A 26,234-nucleotide genomic window follows, 5' to 3' on the forward strand; every position below is an offset into this window, starting at 1 on the left:
TAGTGAAAGGATGATTTTTGTATAGGTTGGATTATTGCCTGCGTACCTACCTAAATAAGACTCTTAAAAACTTCTGGCTCATATTTGGTGACAGAGGCTACCAAAGCCTCCAGGCTTTAACAACCTCCTGTCCGTGTCTGTGCTTTTGACAGGAAGAGTGTCTCTAGTTTGCCATTGTAGAAGTAATTGTATGAAGCCAGTTAGAAAGTTCACAAGTATTTTTTAAATAAGTGCTTACTATGTGCCAGGTGCTGTACCAAGTGTTGGGGATGCAAAGAAGAGCAAAAACACTACCCCTGTCCTCAAGGAGCTTATATTCTAATAGGGGAGAAAACCTGCAAACAACTATGTACATGTAAAAGATATTCCAAGTAGGTAGAACATCTTGAGGAATGGGGAGGAAGAAGAGACTGGGTGGGAAAGGCCTCCCTCTAAAGGGTGGATTTGAGCTGAGTCTTGAAGGAGCCCAAAGAAGCCAGGATATAGGGGTAAGGAGAAGAGTGCATTCCAGATATGGGGACAGCCAGTAAAAAAGCATGCAGTTTGGGGGTGAGTGTCCTGTGTGAAGGACTGCAAGAAGGTAGATGATATTGAATCATAAAGTTCCCCACCTCTAGGCATATAACCAAAAGAGAACACTGAAAAACGGAAGGGTTATATTTTATTGTTATTGCTGTAACAAAGACTTAAAAATAGAGTGGATGTACTTCACTTTGGGAATGGCTAAATAAATTCTGATATGTGAAATGTAATACAATGTTACTGCCCCCTAAGATATAATAAAAGGGAAGGATTTAGAGAAAACCGTGAAGACTTGTATGAACTGATACTTAGTGGAGTGAGCAGAACCAGAACAATTTATAACAATCTTAAAAGAAAACAACGCTGAAAGAATGAAGAACTATGATAATACCCAAACCCCTTACCACATCGCTTAGAGCCTTTCACAGTTTGGCTCTAACAAACCTCTCCAATCCTATTTTTAACTGTGCCTCAGCAGGGCCCCCTACTCTAGGCAAATTGATATACTCACTGCCTTCTGAAACGTCTTGTGCATTCCTCCTTTAAATTTACTAGAATGATATCTTCTCTACTCATTTAATTCTCATCCAGCCTAAGTTCTACCTTCTCAGAAAAGCTTTCCTTTCCCTGACATCAATAGTGACCCCTGCCCTCCTCTGAACCTTGCAAGAGGCACCACGTAGCCCTTATCATGCACTGCCTTATATTGTTCATTGTGGTTTTGGGTAGCGAGGTCTTGTCTCCTCCAGCAGGGTCATGTGATTCTTGGTGGCAACTGGTCAGTCACATACACTGAGTGTCTCATAGTGTCTAGAACAACCACCTTGCATATTGTGTGTGCTTAATAAATACTTAGTTGATTGATTCCATTCAAGTGATGATCCCAAACATGACATCGTAGAAGTTCTGCAAAGCCTTTTCCCCACTGGTGAAATACAAATGGGTCCACTGTAGAAAGGAAAAGTGAGAAGGTTGGTTTTTTATTGTTGTTCAGTCATTTCAGTCTTGTCCGGTTCTTCATGACCCATTTGGGGTTTTCTTGCCAAAGATACTGGAGTGGTTTGCATTTCCTTCTCCACCTCATTTTATAGACAAGGAAACTGAGGCAAAGAGAGTTAAGTGACTTGCCAGGCTCACACAGCTAGTAAGTATCTGAGGTTGGATTTGAACTCAAGTCCTCCTGACTCTAAGGTCACATCCTATTCACTGCATCAACTCTATGCCCCCCTTATTGATATTATGATTCTCTATGAGTCATTAAAAGAAATAGAAGGGAAAACCAGCCATCTTTCAAAACTAGAAGAAATAGTGAGATTTGATAACAGAGTAAGAAATGTTTATTAGAGGAGAACAGAGGATACCATAAAAAAATGAAATAGACTCACAGAGTTAGACGGGACCTGGCAGATGAGCTGGTCCAATCCAACCTGATAAATGGATCCCCTCTTTAAACCTTGCTTGGGTAGAAGTTTGTTGGAACCATCAGGAATATGCTGGTAAATGTTTAACAACCAATTCTCAAAACAAAAAACACGCTTCGAAATTTAGCCTGCATTGTTTCCATCATCCTCACGACTTTCTTAAGTCTCAACAACCAACAAAACAACAAGCCCTGATTTGTAACATTGCTGATTTCTGAGGAATGAAGACTCACACGGACAATTTAACCATCAGCTCTCACAAGAGACTGACTTGGTGACCTCCTCAGTATCACTTCTTTCTTATTATAAGGACTGATGGAAAGTTAAATAACAATTGTCATTTAGTGGCTTGAATAATTGTTTCATTATTGTTTGGTGGTTCATTCAATGGATTGTTTTCATTTTCCATTTCAGACTAACCTCAGGAAAATCATTTAACCTCCTCTAATTTAGTTTATTTAATCTTAAGATAAAATGTTCAGCTGTAAAGTGCATCTGAATTTCAGAGAAGACAGATGGGATGATAGATCTTTATGAAATAAGTGAACGTAAGCTGTCATCTTGATTTGCCGAACCTTTTTAATATCGTTAAGTGACAGGTTCAGTGAAGAAATGGACGTTCTATCATGAAAATTCCATTTTTTGTCATTCAGCTTTTAATTGCCACAGGCCTATTTAAGGGAGCTTTTAAGCCACTTGGAGATAATTAGTAAATAGCTGCTGGGTTCACAGACCTAGAAAAATTGAACACTGGTCAGCAGGGTTAGCCTTCGGAGTAAGCACAGTAAACCTTCTGTTTGGATTGTGGTGAGGCATCTCCTCCATAATGCTGGTCAATGCATAGGTGAACATGGACCTTCTGGTTTATGTCATGCTTGAGGTCAGCACTCAGCAGAACTGCAAACAAATTAACACAGGACTCTTCGTTCTAAATGAGGAGACTCTTCTTTTTCTTTTCTTTTCCCTATTGTATTCTATTGGGGAAGAGAGGGAGTACTGAAATGGAAAGCAATTCCAGTCAGTAAGAGAAGAAATGGCAATTAACAACCCACTACACTTTTGTCTTTGTAGTACGACCACTCCAGGGATTCAGTCATCTACCCATGTTCCTCCTAAAAACCTTGGAAATATCATCCTATGAATCTATTTACATGGTTGTGGCATTGACCAAAAATATTTATAATCTTGTTCATTTCTATTCCATCCACTCTAAAACACAGAGCTTACCAAATAGGAAGGAGTTAAATGGATAATGACTTGAAATTCCAAGTTCCTAAATCCTTGCTTTAAATAGTGCTCAAAATAGCTGTCAATCGACAGTTAAAAGAAGAAAAATGCAGAGCAAAATCTGTTGCTAAGAAATAGACTGACTTCATATTTTAATAGGTACTGTTCTTTTAATAGCTAACATTTATACAGCATTTACTATGGCACTATGCTAAAAGCTTTACACTTATTAAATTATTTGATCCTCATAATAACTTTTGGAGGTAGGTGCTATTATTATTCCTATTTTATAGATGAGAAAACTGAAGCCAAGAGAGGCTATGTGACTTGTGTTGTTATAAAAATCTGTAATAAAGTGAAACTGAGGCACAAAGTTTTGAGCATGTTCAATTTATTAGCAAGTCTAGCAATTTTCAATAAAAGGAAAAGCTCCTCAGTAACCAAGGATGCATCCCACCATCAGAGTAGCTTTTTTATACAATTAAAAGGGTAGCAGGACCAAAAATAATCCAGTGATGCAAGCTAAACCAAGACTGTGATTGGTGTGACAGAAATAAAGGATGAGCCTTCCATTGACTTGACTCATAGCAGGGATTTCCATAGCCCATGGCAATGGGAAAAATGCAGAACTTCCTAACATACTGTGGGAAGTCTTGTGGTAGGTAAACATAATATGACCAAGTTGACTTATCTTCCTCACCCCATTGCTGCCCTCGTCAGCATATTCACAGAGTTGAGTTACAGGTGTAACAGACCTCCAAGTCACATAATGAGGGGGCCAATCAATGCATAGTGGATTGATTAGTAATACATAATAAATTTAAAAAGAAGAAAAATAAAGTGGGGTATCAATTTTCAGTTCCTCACTTGCATAGGGTTGCATAGCTAGTAAATGTCTTAAGGCTGGATTTGAACTTGAGTCTTCCTGACTCTAGATCCCACACTTGATATCTACTATGCCACCCACCTAGCTCCTCCTAGTTCTTTTAGTGGCCTAATGTATTTCCATTTGTTCATGAAGATTAAATCTAACAGAACAGTAGGGGGAATTGTTGACAAGGAACCTTTAAAGTATTCAAAACTAGAATTTGGGTAAAGATAATAAATGGTTGCTTATTCCTCCTGGTAACAAAAGGGGCAGAAAATACCTTTAATGAGATAGGCAGACACTTGTGCCTACATGCACATTTCAGACGTGTAAATGTTGAATCTTTAAGAAAGCGCATTTAAATTCAGGTCCTTCACTTTTATTTGGCCAGATTTCCCATAGCACTTTTGGGATATTCTCTCTTTGATTTACTTGTCTAAAACACCATAATCAAACTTAACATTGGGGATTATTACCTGAAATAGGATCATAGGGTTATAGATTTAGAGCTTGAAAGGACCTTTAGAAGTCATCCGGTCTAATACCCTTATTTTTCAAATGAGTAAACTGAGGCACAGAGTCACAAAGCCAGTGAGTATCTGAGGTTGAGATCTGAACCTAGCTATTCCTGATTCAGGGTCTGATGTCCAGTTCAATGAACCATGCTGCCTCTCACAGTATTGCAAAACACTGGTGGTGTAATTCAGAAAGGAGTAGAATTATGAGAAAAATACTACCACTTACGCTGACAAAGAAACTGAAGGCGTGTCCTTTCTCCTTTATAAGTCTAACTTTATATCTTCTTATCATTCACACACACACACACACACACACACACACACACACACACACACACACACACACACCTTTCTTTGGGACCTTACATCAGTACCTGCTCTCATTTTGAATCTCCTCTTTATTTGTACCTAGAAATATTCAAGGTAGCTATGCAGCACAGTGGCTGGAGTACCAAGCCTGGAGTCAAGAAGACTCCTCTTCCTGAGTTCAAATCTGACCTCAGACACTAGCTGTGTGACTCTGGGCAAGACCCCTAACCCTGTTTACCTCAGTTTGCTCATCTGTAAAAATCAGCTAAAGAAGGAGATGCCAAACCGCTCAGCATATTTGTCAAAAAACCCAGTGGGGTCACAAAGAGTCGGAAACAACAGAAGTAACCAAACAACAACATAAATATTCAATTAAATATTTATTTAGTGCCTTTTAGGTCCAAAGCATTGTGCTAAACTTGAGATTGGACTAGGAACAGGGATGGGCCTGTGATTTCATTGGTTTAAGGGAAGGGAGTTACACTCACAACCACCACCACAGGGAACCCTGAGTTCTGCCTGAACCAGATTAAAATGTAATTGGGAAATGTTTAACAAAATAAATAAAAGTGCAATACAACTTCTGTGGTATTGGCATGTGGCCTGCAGGGATCTCTTTCTATTTGCATTGAATACTACTGGTTTTGAGATCTCCCTCAGGTGAGGAAATGAGGAAACTCCATCCATCCATGCAGGTTGGCACGTTCTTTGCCACTTACGATCATAGAGAATTGCCTACAGCACCCAGAGGTTTAGTAACTCATCCAAACTCACACAGTACATGGCCCTACATGGCCCTTCCCCAGGTATCTTATTAACATAGGTATATTGTGTTAGCACAGAAAAGCAGCATGATGCCATGTGTAGAATTCTTGAAGTAGGAAAACATGGGTTTAGCTCTCATCTTCTCTGCATAGTAGCTGGGTAATCAATTGTGGGTAACTTAATCACTTAATAGTAGGATAGCCTCAGGCTCCTCCCTTTAATGTGGGAAATAATCTGTCTAGAGTACCTCCCTTCTTGGGGCTGTTGTGAGGATCAAATGAGATCATGTGTGTACAGTGCTTCCCATACGTTAAAGTCTTTGTAAATTTCAGTTATTGTGGAGAGAAAATACTAGCCAGAATACTGTTGCAAAGGGTTTTTCCCCTTCTTAGAAGATTTATATAAGAGGTGCAGGAATGTGGAAATTGAAAGGCAATGACCTTCCTTTAATTAGCTTATGGTCTCACTCAGTTGAAATTAAATTCATTATAAGTGAATATATTAATATATTATATAATGTTACATATAACATAATGATATATCATAAATAGAAATTAAATTTCATTAATTAAAATAAATTAAATCAAAGAGAACGTGGGAAAAGGATTTTTTGTTTGTTTTTTCATGGTAGAACACCATGAAATGGGTTTGGGAGCCACAGAGTACCCATGAAGAGTTAAATGAGAGTTGCAAAGAATTTTTTTTAAACAAAAAAAAAAAGAAGAGCTAATTGGAACCATAGGCTTCCCATCATCACAAGACACAGACAGCCCCAAAGAATAATTTTATCTTCATCTCGGGGCTTTTTTTTTGGTTGTCACTGCTTCTGGCTTTATGTGCTGGGCCATACCCCTCAGCAGCCATGCACTGGAAAAGCCCAGCTGGTCTTCATCCCTTAGGAGATGGTAGCCAAGAGCCAGCAGATGGCAGCAGAGAGCAGAGCCAGAAATGACACAGTGTCCAGTGCGGAAAGGATACCCCATAGAAAGCAGAGAGATGAGGCCACAGGGACATCAGCAGAGACCGCTGACAGCCTTGCTCCATCTGAGATGTGAGTTGTCAAGCCACATGCATGCCCTGGCCACATGGGTTTCAGGTGTTCCTTGGTCATACATACTTTCTTCCTGTGTGTTCTCCCCAGTAGTTTAAATAACCAAATGGGTGTCTATTTCCTTGCCACAATTTGTTAAGGAAGCGAGGAGGCAGAGTGGATTAAGTAATGGGCTTCGAGTTAGGAAGACAAGTTCAAATTCTGCCTCAGATACAGGGCAGCCGTGTGACTCTCAGCAGATCATGTAACTGCTCTCTGCCTCAGTTTCTTCATCTGTAAAATGAAGGATGATTCCTAAAGTCCCTTCAGACTCCAGATCCATGACCCTATTGTTTTGTCGTTGCTCAGTCGTTTTGGGAGTTTTGGTGATCACAGCCAGCTGGTAACTTCTCACTTTGTTGGAAGAGGAGACAACCACTTCTGCTCCTGCAAAACAGCCAGGACTGTGTCAAAGCCAGAGTTATCAGTAAACCAGTTTCAATAAGTTATCAAAGTCTTTTTGCCACCCCCAAGATGCCTAGATTCATGGTTCTGATATTCTGGATTAATTCCTTAAGCCACCATAGCTTATTCAGAATATTTTTTAAGACCACTCAAGTCCCTTCATACTAACTCCGTGCTGTGAGTACCAAATTAGTAGTTCTGGTTTCAGTGCCAGGGTCATGGATGAATGTGTTAACACATCAAGAATGGTGACCAGTTGACTTATAGCTCAACAAAGGACCTAAGATGCTGTGGAAAGAGTGATAGGGTTGGTGCTAATGTGGCAATCCCAAGAGAAAGAATAAATTCTCTATAAATGACTTGTTGCCATAGGGAAATCATTAGAAGAGGCAGCTAGTTAGGTGGTATAGCAGTTAGACCTTTGGGCTTGGTGTCAGGAAGACCTCAGATACTTATTGGCTGTATGACATTGGGTAAGTCATTTAACTTCTGTTTCCCTCAGTTTCCTCAACTGAGAATAGCCCTAATGAGGTATTATATAATGATAGCACCTCCCTCCCAGAATTGCTGTGAAGATCAAATGAAATAATATTTTTAAGTGCTTAACACAGTGCCTGGCACATTCAAAGTTCTATATAAGTGCCAGGGAGCTATTACCATTAATTGTTATCTCTGTGGTTTTATCAGTGTAGATATTCTACCATCACAGATCATCACTCCTTCACGCCTTAGTTCCCTGAGTTACCGTGTCTAAACAACTCTTCCTTATGCATCAGATTCCCAGATTTTGGAGTTGGTATGGCTCCAACTCCAAAACTTCAGTATTAAAACTGAACTCAGCCCCTTGCCCCAAGCCAGCTCAGCCTTCAGACTTTTGTATCTTTATCAGTGGCTTCATTATTTCCCTAGTCACCAAGGCTCAAAATCTTGGAGTCATCATCGAGTCTTCTCTGTGTTCTGACATGTACCAAGTCTCAATGATTCTTCCTTTATCACTGTCATAATCATGCCTTTCTTTTCATTCAGGCACCTTGTGCAGAGTGGGCATGTTGTAGAGGTTTGTTGAATTGAATTAAATTGAATTGATCCCTGACACTTTTCCATAGGATAAGCCTTCATCTCTTCATATCTAGCTGGTGCACCTGCCTTCAGTCTGTCTTCTCCTATTTACTTTACACACCACTACCAGATTCACCTTGAAATATTATTTTAAATATGCTTCCTCCCCACACACACATATACAACACTTACCTACCTCTAATCAAAAACTTCATGGTCCACAGGATCGCATTTGTTCAAGGTCCTCTTTAAAATTAGCTTTTTATGACTACTCCCATAAGTGAACTCTACAGAATGTGATCTACTCATTGTTCCCCCAAAATAGCATGCCTAGCCCTACCTCTCCACCTTTACTCACACCATTTTCCACTTCTTGGAATTCCCTTTCTCTGTGTCTATATTCTGTCCTTTCTGAGAGTCTGACTCAAGTCCCATTTCCTTCATCTTTTTGAAGGAAATTCTTGCCATTCTATGATTCTCTTCTTGGTGTCTAACTGCCTTTTCTCAACTTCTTTGCCATTGTAACATACAGTCATTTCTGCAATAATTCTTCTTTTGGAAATGTGAATTTGTTCCAACATGATTGACATATTAGATAACAATATGAGCAAAACTTAACTTCTGGTTTGCTAATGCTTGAATTAGTCTTTGAGAAACAGTGAGAGAACACAGAAAATTGTATCCCTTCACAAAACTAGCAAGCTGCATCTCTTTCCATTGTCCACTTCCAAAGCAAACTTAAAGGTCTTTTGCAAAGCAAAGCACTATATTTATTGAATATCTTCTGGAGCGTGACTGGGGCTTTGCAGTCCGCCACAGCTGTCCTATCCCCCTGCATCAAATCGACGTTGCCAGCCCAGGTCCTATGGATACCGGGATACAGATGGAGCAGTAGCCTGAGGCCTTGGATACTATGGATTTGTATATTTCTTAACCGTTTAACATGTATAAAATCATTTTTATTAACTTTTCATTTTTTTGATATATCGGTGGTGAAATTTTTGAGTATTACCCCACTAATAGCCCTGCCCCACCCCCCAGACCCTGTGCTTTTTATTTTTTGATTTTGCATAGTAGGATTATTTTTAAGAACCCACATATTAAATTATAGCACAACTGCCTATAGATTTTTATTAATACCTTTTGTTTTTTTATAGCTTGGATTTCTCCTTATATCTCTTCCCTTCCCCACTCTCCTAGAGAGCCACCCTCTTATAATAGTAATTTTTAAAAAGGAAAAAGGGGGGGAGAAATTCAACAGAACCAATCAGTACATCAAAAAAAAGAGTGTTTATAGTGTTTCATACCCATGGACCCCTGTCCTCCGTAAAGGAGTCAAGGGAGTTATCTTCTCATATCTCTCCTTTAATCTTTATTGTTTACTTTACGCCTAGTCTACATATCACTTCTTTCTTTCTGCATATATGTTCTCTTCTCAGCTAGACTATAATTCCCTCGAAGGCAGAAACAAAGCCATGTGTCTTTTAAATCCCCAGTGCAGAGCACAGTAGCCATATCCAGGAAGGGTTGTTATTAGTGATGATTTGAGACATAAGGCAATGTGAATCTACTTCAAAGGCAATTCCTTATAAACATTTATTTTCTTATTTCAGTTTTCCTGTAGGTCAGTGAGAATGAGTTATACTTTAGGGGAAAAGGAAGACTGGAAGAAGTAAATGTTTAGATTTTGAATCTGCCAGAAGAAGGGTAGGAAACTGGCTGTCCCTTGGTTGTAGCTCCTCCTCGAGTGGGACTGGGCGAGGATCTCAGCAGGGGGCAATGTTTGACATATGTGTACACACATACAGATATACATAAACACACACACACATAGACACACACATATACGTACACAAATACGTAGAAACATACACACATACAGCATTGCTGTGGAAGACCTAGTTGCAAATTCCTTCTCTGACACTGTTTCTTCACCTGTAAAATGATGATAAACTTCTTGGGTCTATGTCATAGGGTTAATAGGGTTCAAATAAAATGATGTTTGGAAGTGCTTTTCAAACTGAAGACACACATAATTATCAGTTCTTATTAGTGTAAGTATCGTTTTCCCCATTTTGCTGGTGAGGAAACTAAAATGCAAAGAGACTTAATGACTTACCCATGGATCACTGGGTATTAGAAAGGAGTTTGGTCCCAAAGGCTACTACTCTTTTGCTGTACAACACTACCTTCCTAGGAACTATTTTGGAATTGTCTTCATTGGTCTTTTTCCTTTATGCTTTAAACATAGCCAACTCTTTGGGACTGATTTTCCAAATTGCAAATTGTCTAAGAACTTTTCATCTTCATTCTCCTTGTAAAATCAGTAGATGGGCAGGGGAAGTCGGAGGTAAGAAAAATGAATATAATTCCCTTTGACTTTTTGAAACCATTTGAGATTGATGAGGGCTGACATTCCCATTCTTAATGGTGAAAATGACCCTTGAGAGTTATCTGAAAATTTCAATTGGCCATGACCAGCTTTCCTTGTCCTGCCACAGAAAATTAAGAGTAGGTTGTGTGTTCATTTATACACAAGGTCAGATATTCAAGTATACCCACCCAGCACTCTTCAGAATTCATACTGTTCCCAAGGAAATATAAAATGCCTGCTCCAGTGGTGGGGTTTCTGAATTGCCTGACCACAATATCCTCAAGGCATGTGTAGTCAAACTATTCTTCACATTTAAGGCATTTAATATGGGTTTGTGGAATTGGTCATTTACAAGTCCAGGTAAATTTGGAGGGGAAGGAAGAAATTATATGCATTATCAGTTTCTCCTGAAAGGATTTTTTCTTTTTAATTGACATTATTATTTCTTATATCTACAGGATTTTTTAGTTTCCAAATGCTTTAAAATCTGAAGCACTTCTTTTCAAATTTGTTCTCTCCTACCTCCTAATTCCTACTGTCATCCTTACTCCTATTGATGGATTGGAAGCATTACCACACAGAGAATCATAAATCAGTCATTTGCTGAAATACACTTTATCTTTAATTAAAATGTAAAAACATGACCTGGAAGGGTTTTTAAAAAATAAATTAAAATGCCTTAATTTAACTGAAATTGTTTCATACTTCATTTTCCTTCCCCCAGCCCTCCACTCACTTTGTTCTTAAAAAATTAATACCACAACAGACATACACAATACCTAATACTGAAAACTGATCCTATGAAAAGATAACAGACAAAACAATGTCACGGGGGACTCTCTTTTGTCCCTCTTCCTTCCCAGCTGATCTAGATGATCAGGGAAAAGGGAAAAGATGGAGTGTTTCTTAAAGTACTAGAGGGACTTCCTCAGCAAGCACTCTGGAGAAGTAAAAGGAAGAAACTCTACACTGGAATCCTACTTGATTTTACTGATGGCAGCTGCTAGTTTTGTTGTAATCCAGTCCACACCATAGTGATGGGAGCAGCTGTTCTTTGCTTCTTCTGGCTGCCTATGACCATCCAATCTGTACCATACTTTCATTCTCATTCTCTCTTGCTTCCATAAATAGCTTTACTGAGAATTTTCAGTTCATGTTTTATTTTCCTCTGCTTGTGGTTTTAGAGTAAACATGACCACATTCTTTGACCCTTGCCACAAGGCAGGAAAAGCAAAACTTTTTGTGTGGTGCCTTTTTCCTCCTCTCTCTCAACCCATAAAAACTCTAGATGGAAGTAGTTCCAAAAGCAAAGTAAATGGAAACCTGAGTATGCTGGGAAAAGTATGTCCACACAAATCTCTTAGCTTACTCAAGGCTCAATGATTCCCTTTCTTACCTCAGTCCTCTCAGAAGTCTCACAAAATCAGTCCATACTTTATTGTATGCATGTCGTGATCTGTTTAACACATTAATGTCTCAGATCATTAAAGGTTATTCTTTAAACGACCAGGTCCTAGAACAGTGTCTTGGACATAATAGCACTTAATAAATGCTTGTCAAATGGGTGAATGATGGATCCAGACTTTAAACATTTTGACTATTTTGTATTGAAGGTCTCCTAATATGTCTTACATCCTTCCCTTTCTTTTCCATAAACAGAAGATATTGTACATGATTCAGCTTTTCATTTTGGATATCTTAGGCCAGATGTAGACAGTCCCAAATACAAATTCACATTTTTGAGTGACTGAGCCAATGAGGCAAATGTTCAAAGCCTCTTTTACTAAATACAAATACTTAGTAAGTATATCAGGTGCAAACCTTCATTCTATATGCACAAAGGGATCCATCCTCTACCTCTTCTCCAGCTGATTGCCCCTTCTAATATCCCCACTATCTCATTAATCTTCAATCTCTCCCTGTTTACTGGCTACTTCTCTAGCCCATACAAACACACCCATGTATCTCCCATACTCAAAATATTCTCATTTGATCCATTCATCCCCACTAGCTATCATCCTATGTATCTCTCTTCCCTTTTGTGGTTAAACTGCCTGAGAAGGCAGTCTACAATTAGTAACCTCCATTTCCTTTCCTCTCACTCTCTCTAACCCCATCATCCAAGTGAAACTGCTTTCTCTAAAGTTACCAATGCTTTCTTTGACAAATCTAATGGCCTTTTCTCCATCTTCATCTCTCTTGATCTTTCTACGGTTTTTGGCTCTATTGATTACCCTCTTCTTATGAATATTCTGTGATCATGGGTACTCCCCAAGGCTCTGTCCTGGGTCCTCCCACTCTATAATATATTTCTTGGTGAGCTCATCATCTCCCATGGATTCAGTTATTATTTCTACATAGGTGGTTTTCAAATCTATTTCACTAGCCACAAACCTCTCAGATGAACTTCACTCTTGCATTTCCACTGACCTATTGGACATCTCAAACTGGGTGTCTTTTAGACATCTTAAACTCAGTATGTCCAAAACTGACTCATTATCTTTTTCCCCAAACCCTCCTCTCTTCTGAATTTTCCTCTTACTGTCTTGGATACTATCTTCCTCCCAGTTTCCCAGGTTGCCGACCTCAATGTCTGCTGTGACTCCTCACTCTTTCTCACTGCTCCCATAACCAATCTATTATTGCCAAGTCCTGTTGAATTTTGCCTTCATAATATTTCTCATATATATCTCCTTCTCTCCTCTGAAACTTCCACCACCCTCATACAGGCCCTTATCTCTTCATACCTGGACTATTTCTGTAGTCTTCTGATTGGTCTCCCACCTTAAATCTTTCCCCACTAAAGTCCACCCTCCCTCTCAGCTGTCAAACTAAAAAAAAAAAAAAATAAGGATCTGAGTATGTCATACACACACACACACACACACACACACACACACACACACACACACACTCTCAATAAACTCCAGTAGCTCCTTGTCACCCCTAGGATCAAATATAAAACCCTCAGTTTGGTTTTTAAAGACCTTCATAACCTGGCTCATTCCTATCTTTCCAGTCTTGTTACGCCTTACTCCCCTCCACAAACAACTCCATCCAGTGACACTGGCCTTGTTGTTCCTCAAACAAAACACTTCATTGCCTGATTCCATACATTTTCACTGACTCTCCTTCCTGTATGGAAATTTCCACCTCACAGCCTTCTGGCTGCCCTGGTATCTTAATGGAATTTGAGTGAGATTAGGAATTCCCAAATGGAATACAAAGAAACATGGTGCACACAACAAGACCAAGTCAGCAAAGAGGAAATAAAGCAAGCCAGCTTTTTTGAGGTGAAATATTCATAATAAGAGATTGGGGAGAGATTGGACACAAGTGGTTTTTATAGAGCCTTTATCTGGTTGCAGTAGGACCAGGCATTGTAGGAAGGAGTTGGACTTGGTAAGAAGATCAGGGTTGGGGGACTGGGGCTAATTCACATTATGAGTGAGAAACACCTGGAAAATTGATAACTAGTTGATATCCAAACTCCCCAATTATTGGAAAAAGGAGCATTCAAGCCCTCAACTATAGTTCTTACTTTGGCAAGATGATTGGGAATTTAAGCCTTCCCAGTGGTTTCTTCATTCCATGGGGTGGGAAGGCCACCCCAGTCTTTTGAAATACTAGTATTATCTCTCTGAAGCCATCTCCAGTCATCATGTATATAGCTTATTTGTATCAAGTGGCTTGCATAGTGTCACTCCAAATTAACCTGAGGGCAGGGACTAGTTTCCCCAAAGTTAGTGCAGTTCCCAGAACATAGTGAGTACTTAACAAATGCCTGTTGACCTGACTTACAGCATTCTAAGTCCTCATTGTTGGGGAGTCACTAAGGTCAATAATAGCAATAGCACAGGTGGGGAATAAATAGTTCAGCACATCTGAAGAGTGTCGTGTCTTCTTGATGCTGATTTAAATGATTCCCCCAAAAGGCATTTAGCCCAAGAACTATTCTGCCAGCTCTAAAAGTCATTAGTGCCATACAACCTAATGCAGCTTACAACAGAGACTTGTCAAAAGATCATAGATTTAGGGACCTTAAAGGCCATCCAGGCCAACATATTCATTTTACATATTAGGAAATTAAGGCACAGTGAAGTTACATCACTTGCCTAGGGCTATACAGTTAGTAAGGCTTTGTTGTTGTTGTTCTGTTATGTCCAACTCTTGGTGACCTCATTTGGGATTTTCAAATGGCAGGAATACTAGAGTAGTTTGCCAGTTCTTTCTCCAGCTCATTGTAAAGATGAAGAAACTGAGGCAAATAGGGTTAAATGACTTTCCCAGGGGTACACAGCTAGTAAATGTCTAAGGGTGGATTTGAACTCAGCACTTCCTGACTCCAAGTCTAGCACTCCATTCACTACACCACCTAAAAATTTTCAAAGTATTTCTAACTCCTTAGTGTAGACACCTTCCCTCTTACTCGTATTAAAACAAACAAACAAAAGAGTGATCAGAATAAGGTGCTTTGATACAAACAGTTATACCAAGAACTTAGTACTAAGAACACTGGCTCTTCTTCAAGTTTGATGTTGCCATGCCCAAAGCACAGCAAAGGTAGAATTGGAGCCTCACTTTTCCTCTTTCCAACTTCAGTGTTCAGTGCCCTATCCATTATACCAGGGTGGGGAATTTGCTGCCTCATGGCCACATGTGGCCCTCTATGTCCTCAAGTGCTACCCTTTGACTGAATCCAAACTTCACAGAACAAATCCTTTTAAACTTCTCAGAACAAATCCTTTTATTAACAAATGCTGGGGGGCAGAGCCAAGATGGTGGAGTGGAAGGATGGAGCTGCTCTAGGTCTCCTTCCATAGCCCACAAAATGACAGAATAAAAGAGATTTCCAGCCCAAGACAGCCTGGAAGGCCAACAGGAAAGATCTGTTGCACCAGGCCCAGGGTAGAGCACAGCCCAGCTGGCGCAGGCTTCAGGGTACAGAATCACAGGTAGCAGCTGTGGTTCCCAGATTTTTCAACCCAAAAAAGCTAAAGACAGCTTCAAAGGTCAGTGAGAAAGCTCTTTCACCTGGGTGAGAGGGGTGTGCAGTCTGGCCCCAGCCCCAGGGCAGCAGAAGCCACTGCAGCAGCAGCATCCACTTTTGGAACCCTCAGCCTAAAAGATCCTGGGAGAATTGAGCAGTCAACCTGGGTCTCAGTCCTGAGTGGCCATCCTGGGATGAGGAGAACCTCTGGCGTGGTGGAGCTGGTTGTGGCTGTGGAGAGGGAATCCTTCTCGCAGTTCCAGAGCAGAAATGAGTGCTTGTTGCTCCCAGACCAGAGCGCAGGCCAGGAGAGGAGTAAACTCCTGTCCTTTGATTGTGCCACCTTGGAAGAACTGAGAATATACAGGTCTCTAGAGTATACCTTTCACTTGACAAAGGACTCAAAAGTCAAGTAACTGACTGGGAAAATGCCCAAAAAGGGGGTAAAATAAGACTATTGAAGGTTACTTTCTTGGTGATAAGGTATTTTCTTCCATCCTTTCGGGTAAGGGAGAACAAAGCATACCATCAGAGGAAGACATAAAAGTCAAGGCTTCTACATCCAAAACCTCCAAAAAAAATGCAGTGGTCTCAGGTAGTGGAAGAGCTCAGAAAGGATTTTGAAAATCAAGTAAGAGAGGTGGAGTAAAATTGGGAAGATAAATGATGGTGATACAAGAAAATCATGAAAAGCAAGTCAACAGCTTGCTAAAGGAGACTCCCCAAAAAATGCTGAAGAAAATAACACCTTTAAAAATAGACTAACTGAAATGCAAAGAGGTCCAAAAAGCCAATGAAGAGAAGAATGCTTTAAAAAGCAGAATTAGTCAAATGAAAAAAGAGGTTCAAAAGCTCACTGAAGAAAAAGAGTTCTTTAAAAATGAGAATGGAGCAGATGGAAGCTGATGACTTTATGGGAAACCAAGAAATTATAAAACAAAACCAAAAGAATGAAAAATAAAAAATAATGTGAAATATCTCTTTGGAAAAACAACTGTCCTGGATAATAGATCCAGAGAGATAATTTAAAAATTATTGGTCTACCTGAAAACCATGATCAAAAAAAGAGCCTAGACATCATCTTCCAAAAAATTATCAAGGAAAACTGCTCTGATGTTCTAGAACCAGAGGGTAAAATAGAAATGGAAAGAATTCACTGATCACCTCCTGAAAGAGATCCCAAAAGGAAAGCTCCTAGGAATATTGTAGCCAAATTCCAGAGTTCTCAGGTCAAGGATAAAATATTACAAGCAGCCAGAAAGAAAAAATTCAAGTATTGTGGAAATACAATCAGGATAACACAAGATCTCGCAGCTTCTACACTAAGGGATTGAAGGGTTTGGAATATGATATTCCAGAGGTCAAAGGAGATCAGATTAAATTCAAGAATCACCTACCCAACAAAATTGAGTATGATACTTCAGGGGAAAAAATGGAATTTCAATGAAATAGAGGACTTCCAAACATTCTTGTTGAAAAGACCAGAGCTGAATAGAAAATTTGACTTTCAAATACAAGAATCAAGAGAAACATGAAAAAGTAAACAGGAAAGAGAAGCCTTAAGGCACTCATTAAAGTTGAACTGTTTACATTCCTACGTGGAAAGATATTATTTATAACTCATGAGACCTTTTTCAGTATTAGGGTAGTTAAAGGGAATATACATATATGTGTGTGTGTCTATCTATTTGCGTGTATATTATATATGTGTAGGTATATATATGTATATGTGTATGTATATACATGTGTGTATGAGTGTGTGTCTGTATATATATATATATATATATATATATATATAGAGAGAGAGAGAGAGAGAGAGAGAGAGAGAGAGAGAGAGAGAGAGAGAGAAACAGACAGACAGACAGACAGAGGGCACAGGGTGAAATGAATATGAGGAAAGAATACCTAAAAAAATAAAATTTGTTGTTGAATGGAATGTACTAGAGGTCAGTGAAAGGTAGTGGTAGAATGCAGCAAATCATCTCACATACAAGAGGGAAGAAAGAGCTTTTACAATGAAGGGGAAGAGGGGGGAGATGAAAGGAAATAGTTGAGTGTTACTCTCATGGGATTTGGCTTACGCAGGGAATAACACACACGCCCTTGGATATGGAAATCTGTTTTACCCTGCAGGAAGCCAAAGGGGAAGGGATAGGAGAGGGAAAATAATAGAAGGGACAGCAAATTGGGGAAAGGGATAATCAGAAGCAAACACTGTTGTTGGAGGACAGGTCAAGGGAGAGAAAATGAAGGACAGGATAGGACAGGGAAATGTGATTAGTCTTTTACAATATAACTATTATGAAAATGCTTTGTGTTATTACATGTATGATCTATATTGAATTGCTGGTTTTTTCAACGAGGGTGGGTAAGGAGGGAGGGAGAGAATATGGAACTCAAAGCTTTAATAATGAATGTTAAAAATTATTTTAGCATGCAACTGGAAATCAAGCTATACGGGCAATGGAGTATAGAAATCTATTTTGTCCTACAGGAAAATAGAGGGGAAAGGGGATGGAAGAAGGGTGGGTAATAGAATAGAGAGGACAGACTGGAGAAAGGGGTGGATGCGGTACATGCTGCCCTGGGATGGGGAGTGGAGAGAGATGGGGAGAAAATTTTGAATTCAAATTCTTGTGGAAGTGAATGTTGATTCCAGCACACCCCTGTTTATGGATAAAGGATTCTTAGCTCTCTAAATAGTGGTCACAAAGCTTCAGACCTAAAAATCTGGCACTTTATTCCTCAGGCCCTCAAAACACAGAATCTAATGAACTTGATTATCTAATTTCCACAGTAGATTAGAAGCAGGGAGTGGAAGCATAGTTTGTAAAGGCAGGCACACTGACAGCGAGGGAAGAAACATCCCAGAAATTCCCAAGGATGTGACAAAGGCAGACAAAGAACTGCATTATTAGTAATGGATGGTCATTTAATGGACCGTGTGGTATAGTGCATGGGTGGGAAACCTGCAGCCTTGAGGCTACATGTGGCCGTCTAGGTCCTCAAGTATAGCTCTCTGACTGAATTCAAACCTCACAGGACAAATGCCCTTAATAAAAGGATCTGTTCTGCGAAGTTTGAAAGGATTTGTTTTTTTAATATATAATTTATTTATTCTCAGTTATCAACATTCACTTCCACAAGCTGGGACTAGAAGGGGATGGAAGAGGGTGGGCAGGGAAGGGGAGGCAGGTAGGATGGGAGGAGACAGAATATACTGCTTAAGGATTTGGTTATTAAAGACTCTTGATTATGTTCCACACATTTTGGTAAGAAATCTCTCATTCTAGGTTCGTTTCTTTGCAGAGATTTAATAACTAAAGGTTGCCACAAGACTTAATTGCTTTCATAAAGGAGAGTAGAGCACATTGATGGGTGTGCTGCAGGAGATTAGAACAGCCACTAAAATGGGAAGGTACTTGTCCAAATGCATGAGCCAGTGGTATCCTTCAGCAGCCTACACTTCAGGTTTCTTTTCATACCCATATGAAGAATTTATCAATCAATAGAGGGTAAACTTTGTCAGACGTGTTGTGAATTAAAGAAGAAAATTTCCTTGGAACAAATGTGATGGTGAAATGGAATAAGCTTGAGACTGGAAGGTAGAGGACCTGTTTACTGTGATAATACTCTCTTTTGAAGTCCTGACATTTAACCTATCCATAATAACTCCATAATAGTATTTACTAGCTCGTGTCCATGGGCAAATAAGTCATTTAACCTTTTAGTTTCTAGGTGGCACAGTAAATAGCATATTAGACTTAGAATCGGAAAGGTTTGAGTTCAAATCTGGCCTCAGATACTAACTGTGTGACTTTGGACAAATCACTTTATTTCCCTAAGCCTCAATTTCCCCATCTGTAAAATGGAGATGATAATAGCATAGGGTTGTTAGGTTAAAATGAGATAATATTTATAAAGAATTTTGCAAACCTTAAAATACTATATAAATGCTTGGTGCTATCCTTACTGATAAACAAGGTGGGGTTGGACTCAGTAACCTCTAAGGTCCCTTCCAGTTCAGGAATTCATGCCCTGGAATTAGAAGACAAAGGTTCAGATCCCCCCTCTGTCACTTACTCCCATGTGACCTTCAGTAATTTGCTTACGTGTCAGTTTCCTCATTTGTACTCCCATGTGACCTTCAGTAATTTGCTTACGTGTCAGTTTCCTCATTCGTAAAATGAACTTATTAGGCGAAATGGTCCCTGAATCTAGCTGTATTCTACTAATTTACTTCACCACTCTGACCCTCAGATTTTCTGTAAAATGGGGATAACACCTGTGATACCTACCTTGCAAGTTTGTTGTAAGAATCAAATTAAATAACTCATTAAGGGCCAAATAAATGTTGGCTCTATTATGTAGCCTTACTTCAAATCACAGAGAAAATTTATTTTATAACTTTTAATAGTACATTTATGGAATAAGAAATCAAGGTATTATTATTCCCTATTTTTTCCATATGGAGAAAATGAGACATAGATTGGATCCTTAATAGGTGTGTAGTGAAGGCAGGTTCTGAATCTTCAGAGGACCTCACAGATTGATGCATGGGCCTATTTTTGTAAAGACCTACTTCTTTTACATCTTTAAATAAATAGCATCTAAAGACATAAAAATTATTCTTAGCCACGGGCCTGATTGAACCTTTGGGTAGGTTGCTAACTCCTGGTCCAGTCTCCTCATTTTACATATTAGGAAGCTGAGGTCCACTGAGCTTAAAATGGCTCACTCACCAACCTACAGTAGATTATCTAACTTCAAATTCAGCCATCTTTCCCCTCTACCGCAGCTGTCTTCCAGCTGACCACTGCAGCCCCTATATTACTTGCTACTTCTTTGAAATCCTATTAGAGAACTGTGATCATGTACGACCCAGAAACCAACAGAAACCAAACCCGATTTTCTCCTGTTCACTGACTTATGCTCTGTGTTGAGATGATGCTTGCCATGTAAACAGTCCCACTGTATTGAGAGCTTTGCCCAGGTGGGTTGTTAATGTTACACACATAGTCATTCACCTCTTTCACCTTAAATGATCTATGACTTCATCCAAGCGGACATTCCCTCCACTGGCACAGATTACAATCTTGTCATACTTTAGTAGACAGTTTTATGAGAATCTGTGGTTTAAAAAAAAAAAATCAGCCTCTGTTGGCCAGCTTTTAGCAATAATTCTCTGAACAGACCTAGAGAGGCCAAGTCTCAGATTCATTCCCAGACTAGTACTCAGTGCTTTTCCAATTTGAAAGGATCTGCTATAGATTTTGCGTTATGGGGACAATTCCAAGCCACAGGGAGGCATTGGAGGAGAATATTAGTGGAAGACAGTTGTTATAAGTGCACATTTTTATAAGTGCTTTACAACTGAGGGATGGGGGGTGGAGTAGGGGACAGACAAACATTTATTAGACACCTACTATGTACCAGGCAGTGGCAGCTAGGTGGTACAATGGTTAGAGCACTGGACCTGGAATCTGGAACAATTTGGATAAAACATAGGGGTTGTCTGTGAAAAAGTTAGAAAAGGGGAAGTAAGACCAGACAGGACAGCTAGGTGTCACAGTCCATAAAGTGCTGGACCTGCAGCGAGGAAGACTCATCCTCCTGAGTTCAAACCCAGCCTCAGACAGTAGCTCTGACTCTGGGCAAGTCACTTAGTCCTGTTTGCCTCAGTTTCTCCTCTATAAAATGAACTGGAGAAGAAAAAGACAAACCACCCCAGTATCTTTGCTGATAAAACCCCAAAACAGGATCATGAAGAGTTGGACACAACCGAAATATCTGAATCCACATGTGACAGGCACTGTACTTAGCACTTTATAAACATTATTTCCTTTGATCTGCACAACTCTGGGAGATAGTCCATTAGCATACCCATTTTACAGTTGAGGAAACTGAGGTATACAAAGGTTAAGTAACTTGACCAGGTCTTATAGCTTGTAAGTGTCTGAGGCTAGATTTGAAATCAGACCTCCCTGACTCCGGGCCCAACATCCTATCCACTCCACCACCTATTAGCTAAGTACTGCTTCTACCTAGCCTGCCAAGTGAGGATAATTGATGAACAGGTATGATGAGAGTTCAGTGATTTTCATTGATTCATTTAACAAACACTTATTAAGCACCTCCTCTCTGTGAGGTACTGTACTAGGCATATAATTTTTTAAATTTGTTTTTAATTTTCAGCATTCCCTTCTATAAGACTTTGAGTTCTAAGTTTTCTCCTTCTCCCTCCACTCCCTCCTCCCCAAGATGATGTGCAACCTGGTATAGAGTTTGTAAGTTACAATCATATTAAACATATTTCCACATTAGTCATGTTGTAAAGGAAAATTAGAACCAAAGAGAAAAACCAGAAAGAAGAAACAAACAAAAAAATGAAAACAATATTCTTTGATCCACATTCAGACTCTGTAGTTCTTTCTCTGTATGTGGATAGCATTTTTCATCTTGAGTCTTTTGGAATCATCTTACATCATTGTATTGCTGAGAAGAGTTAAGTCCATCGAAGTCAGTCATCATACAATGTTGCTGTTACTATGTACAGGGTTCTCCTGGTTCTGTTCACTTCACTCAGCATCAGTTCTTGAAAGTCTTTCCAAGGTTTTCTGAAGTCTGCCTGCTCATCATTTCTTATAGAACAATAGTATTCCATTACATTCATTTACCACAACTTATTCAGGCATTCCCCAGTTAATGGTCATCCCCTCAACTTCCAATTTTTGACTACCACAAAAAAGCTGCTATAAATATTTTTGCACACGTGAGTTCTTTCCCCATTTTTATAATCTCTTTGGGATACAGATCAAGAAGTGGTACTTCCAGTGTTAAAGGGTGTACACAGTTTGACAGCCGTTTGGGAATGGCTCCAAATTGCTCTCCAGGATGGTTGAATCAGTTCACAACTCCATCAACAATGCATCAGTGTTCCAATTTTCCCACATCTTCTCCAACATTTATCATTTTCCTGTTTTGTCCTGTTATCCAATTTGTGATACTTCAGAGTTATTTTAATTTGCATTTCTCTAATCAGTAGTGATTTAGAGCATTTTTTCATATATATACATGTATATATGTATATATATATATATACATATATACCAAATTTGGTATATATGTATTGGTTTTTGGTATTGGCTCAGATTTACTATTTAAAACTAGCTGGCAGTGTGATATCAACTTCTCTGGCTATCCACTCTGATAAAAGGGTTGGATTAGGTGACCTCTAAGGTTCCTTCCAAGTCTGATATTTGATGAGACCCCTTACTTGGACCCTGATTCCACTCTTGCTTTTCCAGCTGATATTGTGTGTTTATGTGTGTGTGGCAAAAGTTACGTACTCTTATCCACTCAGAATCTACTGCAACCCATAGACTTCCCTGCTACTTATAGGAATGGTTTTTATTGCCAGAATTTACTTCTCCCTGGAACAGCACTAAGCATTTTTCACCTGAATAAAAAAGAAATAAGAATCCTGTTGCCTGATGCTCTTAAATTAATGTTCATTAATATCTGTACAAGTGTCCCAGTAGATGAATTTTTTAAAGTTTACTAGAGTCAAGAGAATATTTATTTCTTCTGGAACTTCTTTATAGAAATCCCTTCTCTGAACCTAGCCTTTGTCCCCACGTTGCCTTCATTGCCTGATGTCTTCTACAGTCTGATAGGTTGTGACCCCGTCACAGATTCATTTAAAATGAGAGATCGTCATCACTTTTTTAATGTGTAACAGCAATTAGAAATGTGGGGGGAGAATCACAGTGTCCCACAAACAATGAATGCTGTTCACTTCCTTCTCTAGTGAATCTCATGCCTTCCCCAAATCCCTCTGGCCCTCAGTTTTATAGCAGCGCTTTATGGTTTAGACTCTCCTTAGATGGGAGACAAAATTGGGTGCTAGCCAGAAGAGAAACCCTTCCCTCTCCCAGTATTCTGGTAAATCTAATCCAAAGACTCATAAAGGCATCCAGCCTTGGGTCACTCCTCTGATCTCTTGGACTCGTCTCAAAAGGGAAACGTACTTAGGGTGTCTTGATGGGCTACCCACCTTCCCAGTGGAATTTTCCTGTACACAGACCTCACAGTCATGGTCCAGGTGTTGGCATATCATGGCTTAGATTCCCCTGCTGTTCTTCTAGCCTCATAGGCCACATGCAAATATCTAGCCATCAAAGATAGACTGTAGATCTAATGTAATATAGATAGAAAGATACATCCTCCATTAAAATCTTATTCCATTGCCTTTTCCTGGTAGAATGTAAGATCCCTGAGGGAGCTCTCTCTCCTATTTTGTTTGACCCCAGAAGGCAAAAACAATGGGTAGAAGGTATGAAGAGGAAGATTTAGACTTGACAGCATGAAAAAAAGTATCTAACCATTAGAGATTTCCAAACAGGAACAGGTTGTCTTGGCTAGGGATTGGATTCTCTCTCATCAGAGATCTAACAAGGGATAGATGAAAACAGTCAGGTATATAATAATAGACATCCCTTTTATGCTGGACTGGAGAGTCTCTGAGGTGGCTTCCAACTCTCAAATCATGTGATCTTGTGAGGGCAGGGATGGATGGTTTCATTTTAATCTTTGTACCCCTAGTACTTAGAACAGTGCCTTGCATATAGTGCAATAGTACCTTATTGTTTAATAAGTTCTTATTCAATTTGTTGAATATACTGTAGAAGTAGGTGCCATAGAAGGTTATCCTGAAAGGCTGTGGCAGCAGAATGCTGCCCTAACAAACTAGAGAGGCCCAAGGATGAACTGACTGTATGCCATCCGAGGGCCAGCCTAGGCTTATTGCAGAGAGCAGACCAGCAGGCATTGATACTTGTTGGCCACAATGACTCATGAAGTCTATCTACTGAGGCATGTAGGTTTGGTCTTCTGACATCAGTGCTACACTCATTGATGAAACTGCACATGCTTGAAGTATCCAAATAACTATAGATTTACACACAGAGGGATTCACAGATATAGGTCTATGCTCATTGCTTTACACAGTTAACATTCCAAAATCCTGTGGGTATAAACAAGGGGTACCAACCTCAAATAGAAATGGGGGCCACTATGACATAAATTAAGTCATATTGACTTAGAAAAAGCCATGTAGTAATATTATCACTGTTTTATTATTTTCTTTACTTTGTGAAATATTTCCCAATTACATTTTAATCTGGTTTGTTACATTCAGGAGTGTTGTGGGCCACAGGCAGCCTTGGGGATACATGTTTGACACTTTTGGTATGAACAACAACGGTGCGGTGGGGAAGGCAGTTGGCAAATCATAAAGACCATATAAATGTGAGCTATGGTAAGAGGCAGCATGGCATGGTGGTTTAAGAGTGGGCTTCACTGTCAGGAAGACCTGGGCCCAAGTTCTGCCCTTTCCATGTACAGGCTGTGTCATCACTTTATCTCTCAGTACCCCTAGACAGCTAGGACTGGAAGGTGCAAAGGGGCTGCCAGTCTACACTGGCACAGGTTGTTGCTCAGTAGAAGTTGCCTGCACTGATGAATCCTGGGTCTTGTCAAAAACAGTGATAACCAGAATGCAAAGTAAAGTTCCTTGTTTGTGTTCTTGTTTTCATTTTCCTCTAGTCACCTAACAGGTCTTAAAATAAGAAGCCTTTAAGATGAAATGGTTTAATTCTTTCCCCAGACTTCAAGAGAGTAAGAAATAAAAACATAGTAAGTTAGAGGTGGGAGAGAAGATGGAAGAAGTATAGATGGTATTGATAATTACTATATTCTATGGTCCAGTTCATTAAAAAAAAAACTTACTTGGCATGAATTAGGAAATGGACCTCCACCAATGTGCTACATCCCCCAGGAAAAATATAGGGAGAAAAACTGGTTGCAAGGAAGAAAATGTCAATAAAATGTTGACTTCCTGAGGGCAGAATGAGCATTTCTGTCTTAGTAGCCCTGGTTCCTGGCATAGTTGCATAGCACGTAGTAGGCACTTCATAAATGTTTGTTGACTGAGTCCTTCGTTTGTCTTATTCCTGGTTGCCTGGATAGGAATCAGAAATCCATTTCTGAGAAACGTTTTTCATTTGGCTTTTGTAGTGAGGAGGGTTTGAGAAGAACCTTCTTCCTCTTTAGGCATCTTTACCTAACTAGTTAAATCTTATTTTATATTTATGATGATGGTCTCCCTTGTCCTGCAAATGTAGCTGGAATAAAATTATCTCACAGTTTTCTATTCTCATTTTTTAAAAATGCCATTGTCCTTTTCCCGCAGCCTTCAATACAGCAAAATGTGAGAAATTACAAAAAGAGAAAGAGGATCTGGAGAGAAGGTTTGAGGACGAGGTGAAGAGACTCCGTTGGCAGCAGCAGGCTGAGCTCCAGGACCTGGAGGAAAGGCTGCAGCAGCACTATGTGGGAGAAGTGAAACGCTTACAGGAGGATCACCGGATGCAGCTAACGAGGCTCAAGTGTCAGCATGAAGAGCAGGTCAGTCCTTTGAAACACTGGGAGACTCTGTCTCCTGAATTGTTGACAAGGTGTTAATGGGAGGGACAGATGCAGTGGAAAACCAACACAATTTTCAAGCAGCTAGGTGATTTGGCAAACAGAGTGCCATGCCTGGGGTCAGGAAGGCTCATCTTCCTGAGTTCAAATCTGGCCTCAGACACTTATTAGCTGTGTGACCCTGGGCAAGTCACTTAACCT

The 26,234-nt window shown here is 39.7% G+C and overlaps 1 protein-coding gene and 1 long non-coding RNA gene across 4 annotated transcripts in view; one reads left to right on the forward strand and one right to left on the reverse strand.

The window, feature by feature from the left end:
- MTUS2 (microtubule associated scaffold protein 2) overlaps positions 1 to 26,234 on the forward strand; it is a 729,368-nt gene that overhangs the window by 643,921 nt on the left and 59,213 nt on the right. For all 3 annotated transcript variants that reach the window (XM_072611825.1, XM_072611824.1, XM_072611826.1), the window contains one exon: positions 25,801 to 26,015. In XM_072611825.1, coding sequence (XP_072467926.1) covers positions 25,801 to 26,015 — 215 coding nt within the window. The remainder of the gene's footprint in view (positions 1 to 25,800; positions 26,016 to 26,234) is intronic.
- LOC140505643 (uncharacterized) overlaps positions 1 to 26,234 on the reverse strand; it is a 124,794-nt gene that overhangs the window by 85,842 nt on the left and 12,718 nt on the right. The gene's annotated exons all lie outside the window — the stretch shown is intronic.

The sequence above is a fragment of the Notamacropus eugenii genome, chromosome 5, assembly GCF_028372415.1.
Source record: "Notamacropus eugenii isolate mMacEug1 chromosome 5, mMacEug1.pri_v2, whole genome shotgun sequence".
Taxonomy (NCBI): domain Eukaryota; kingdom Metazoa; phylum Chordata; class Mammalia; order Diprotodontia; family Macropodidae; genus Notamacropus; species Notamacropus eugenii.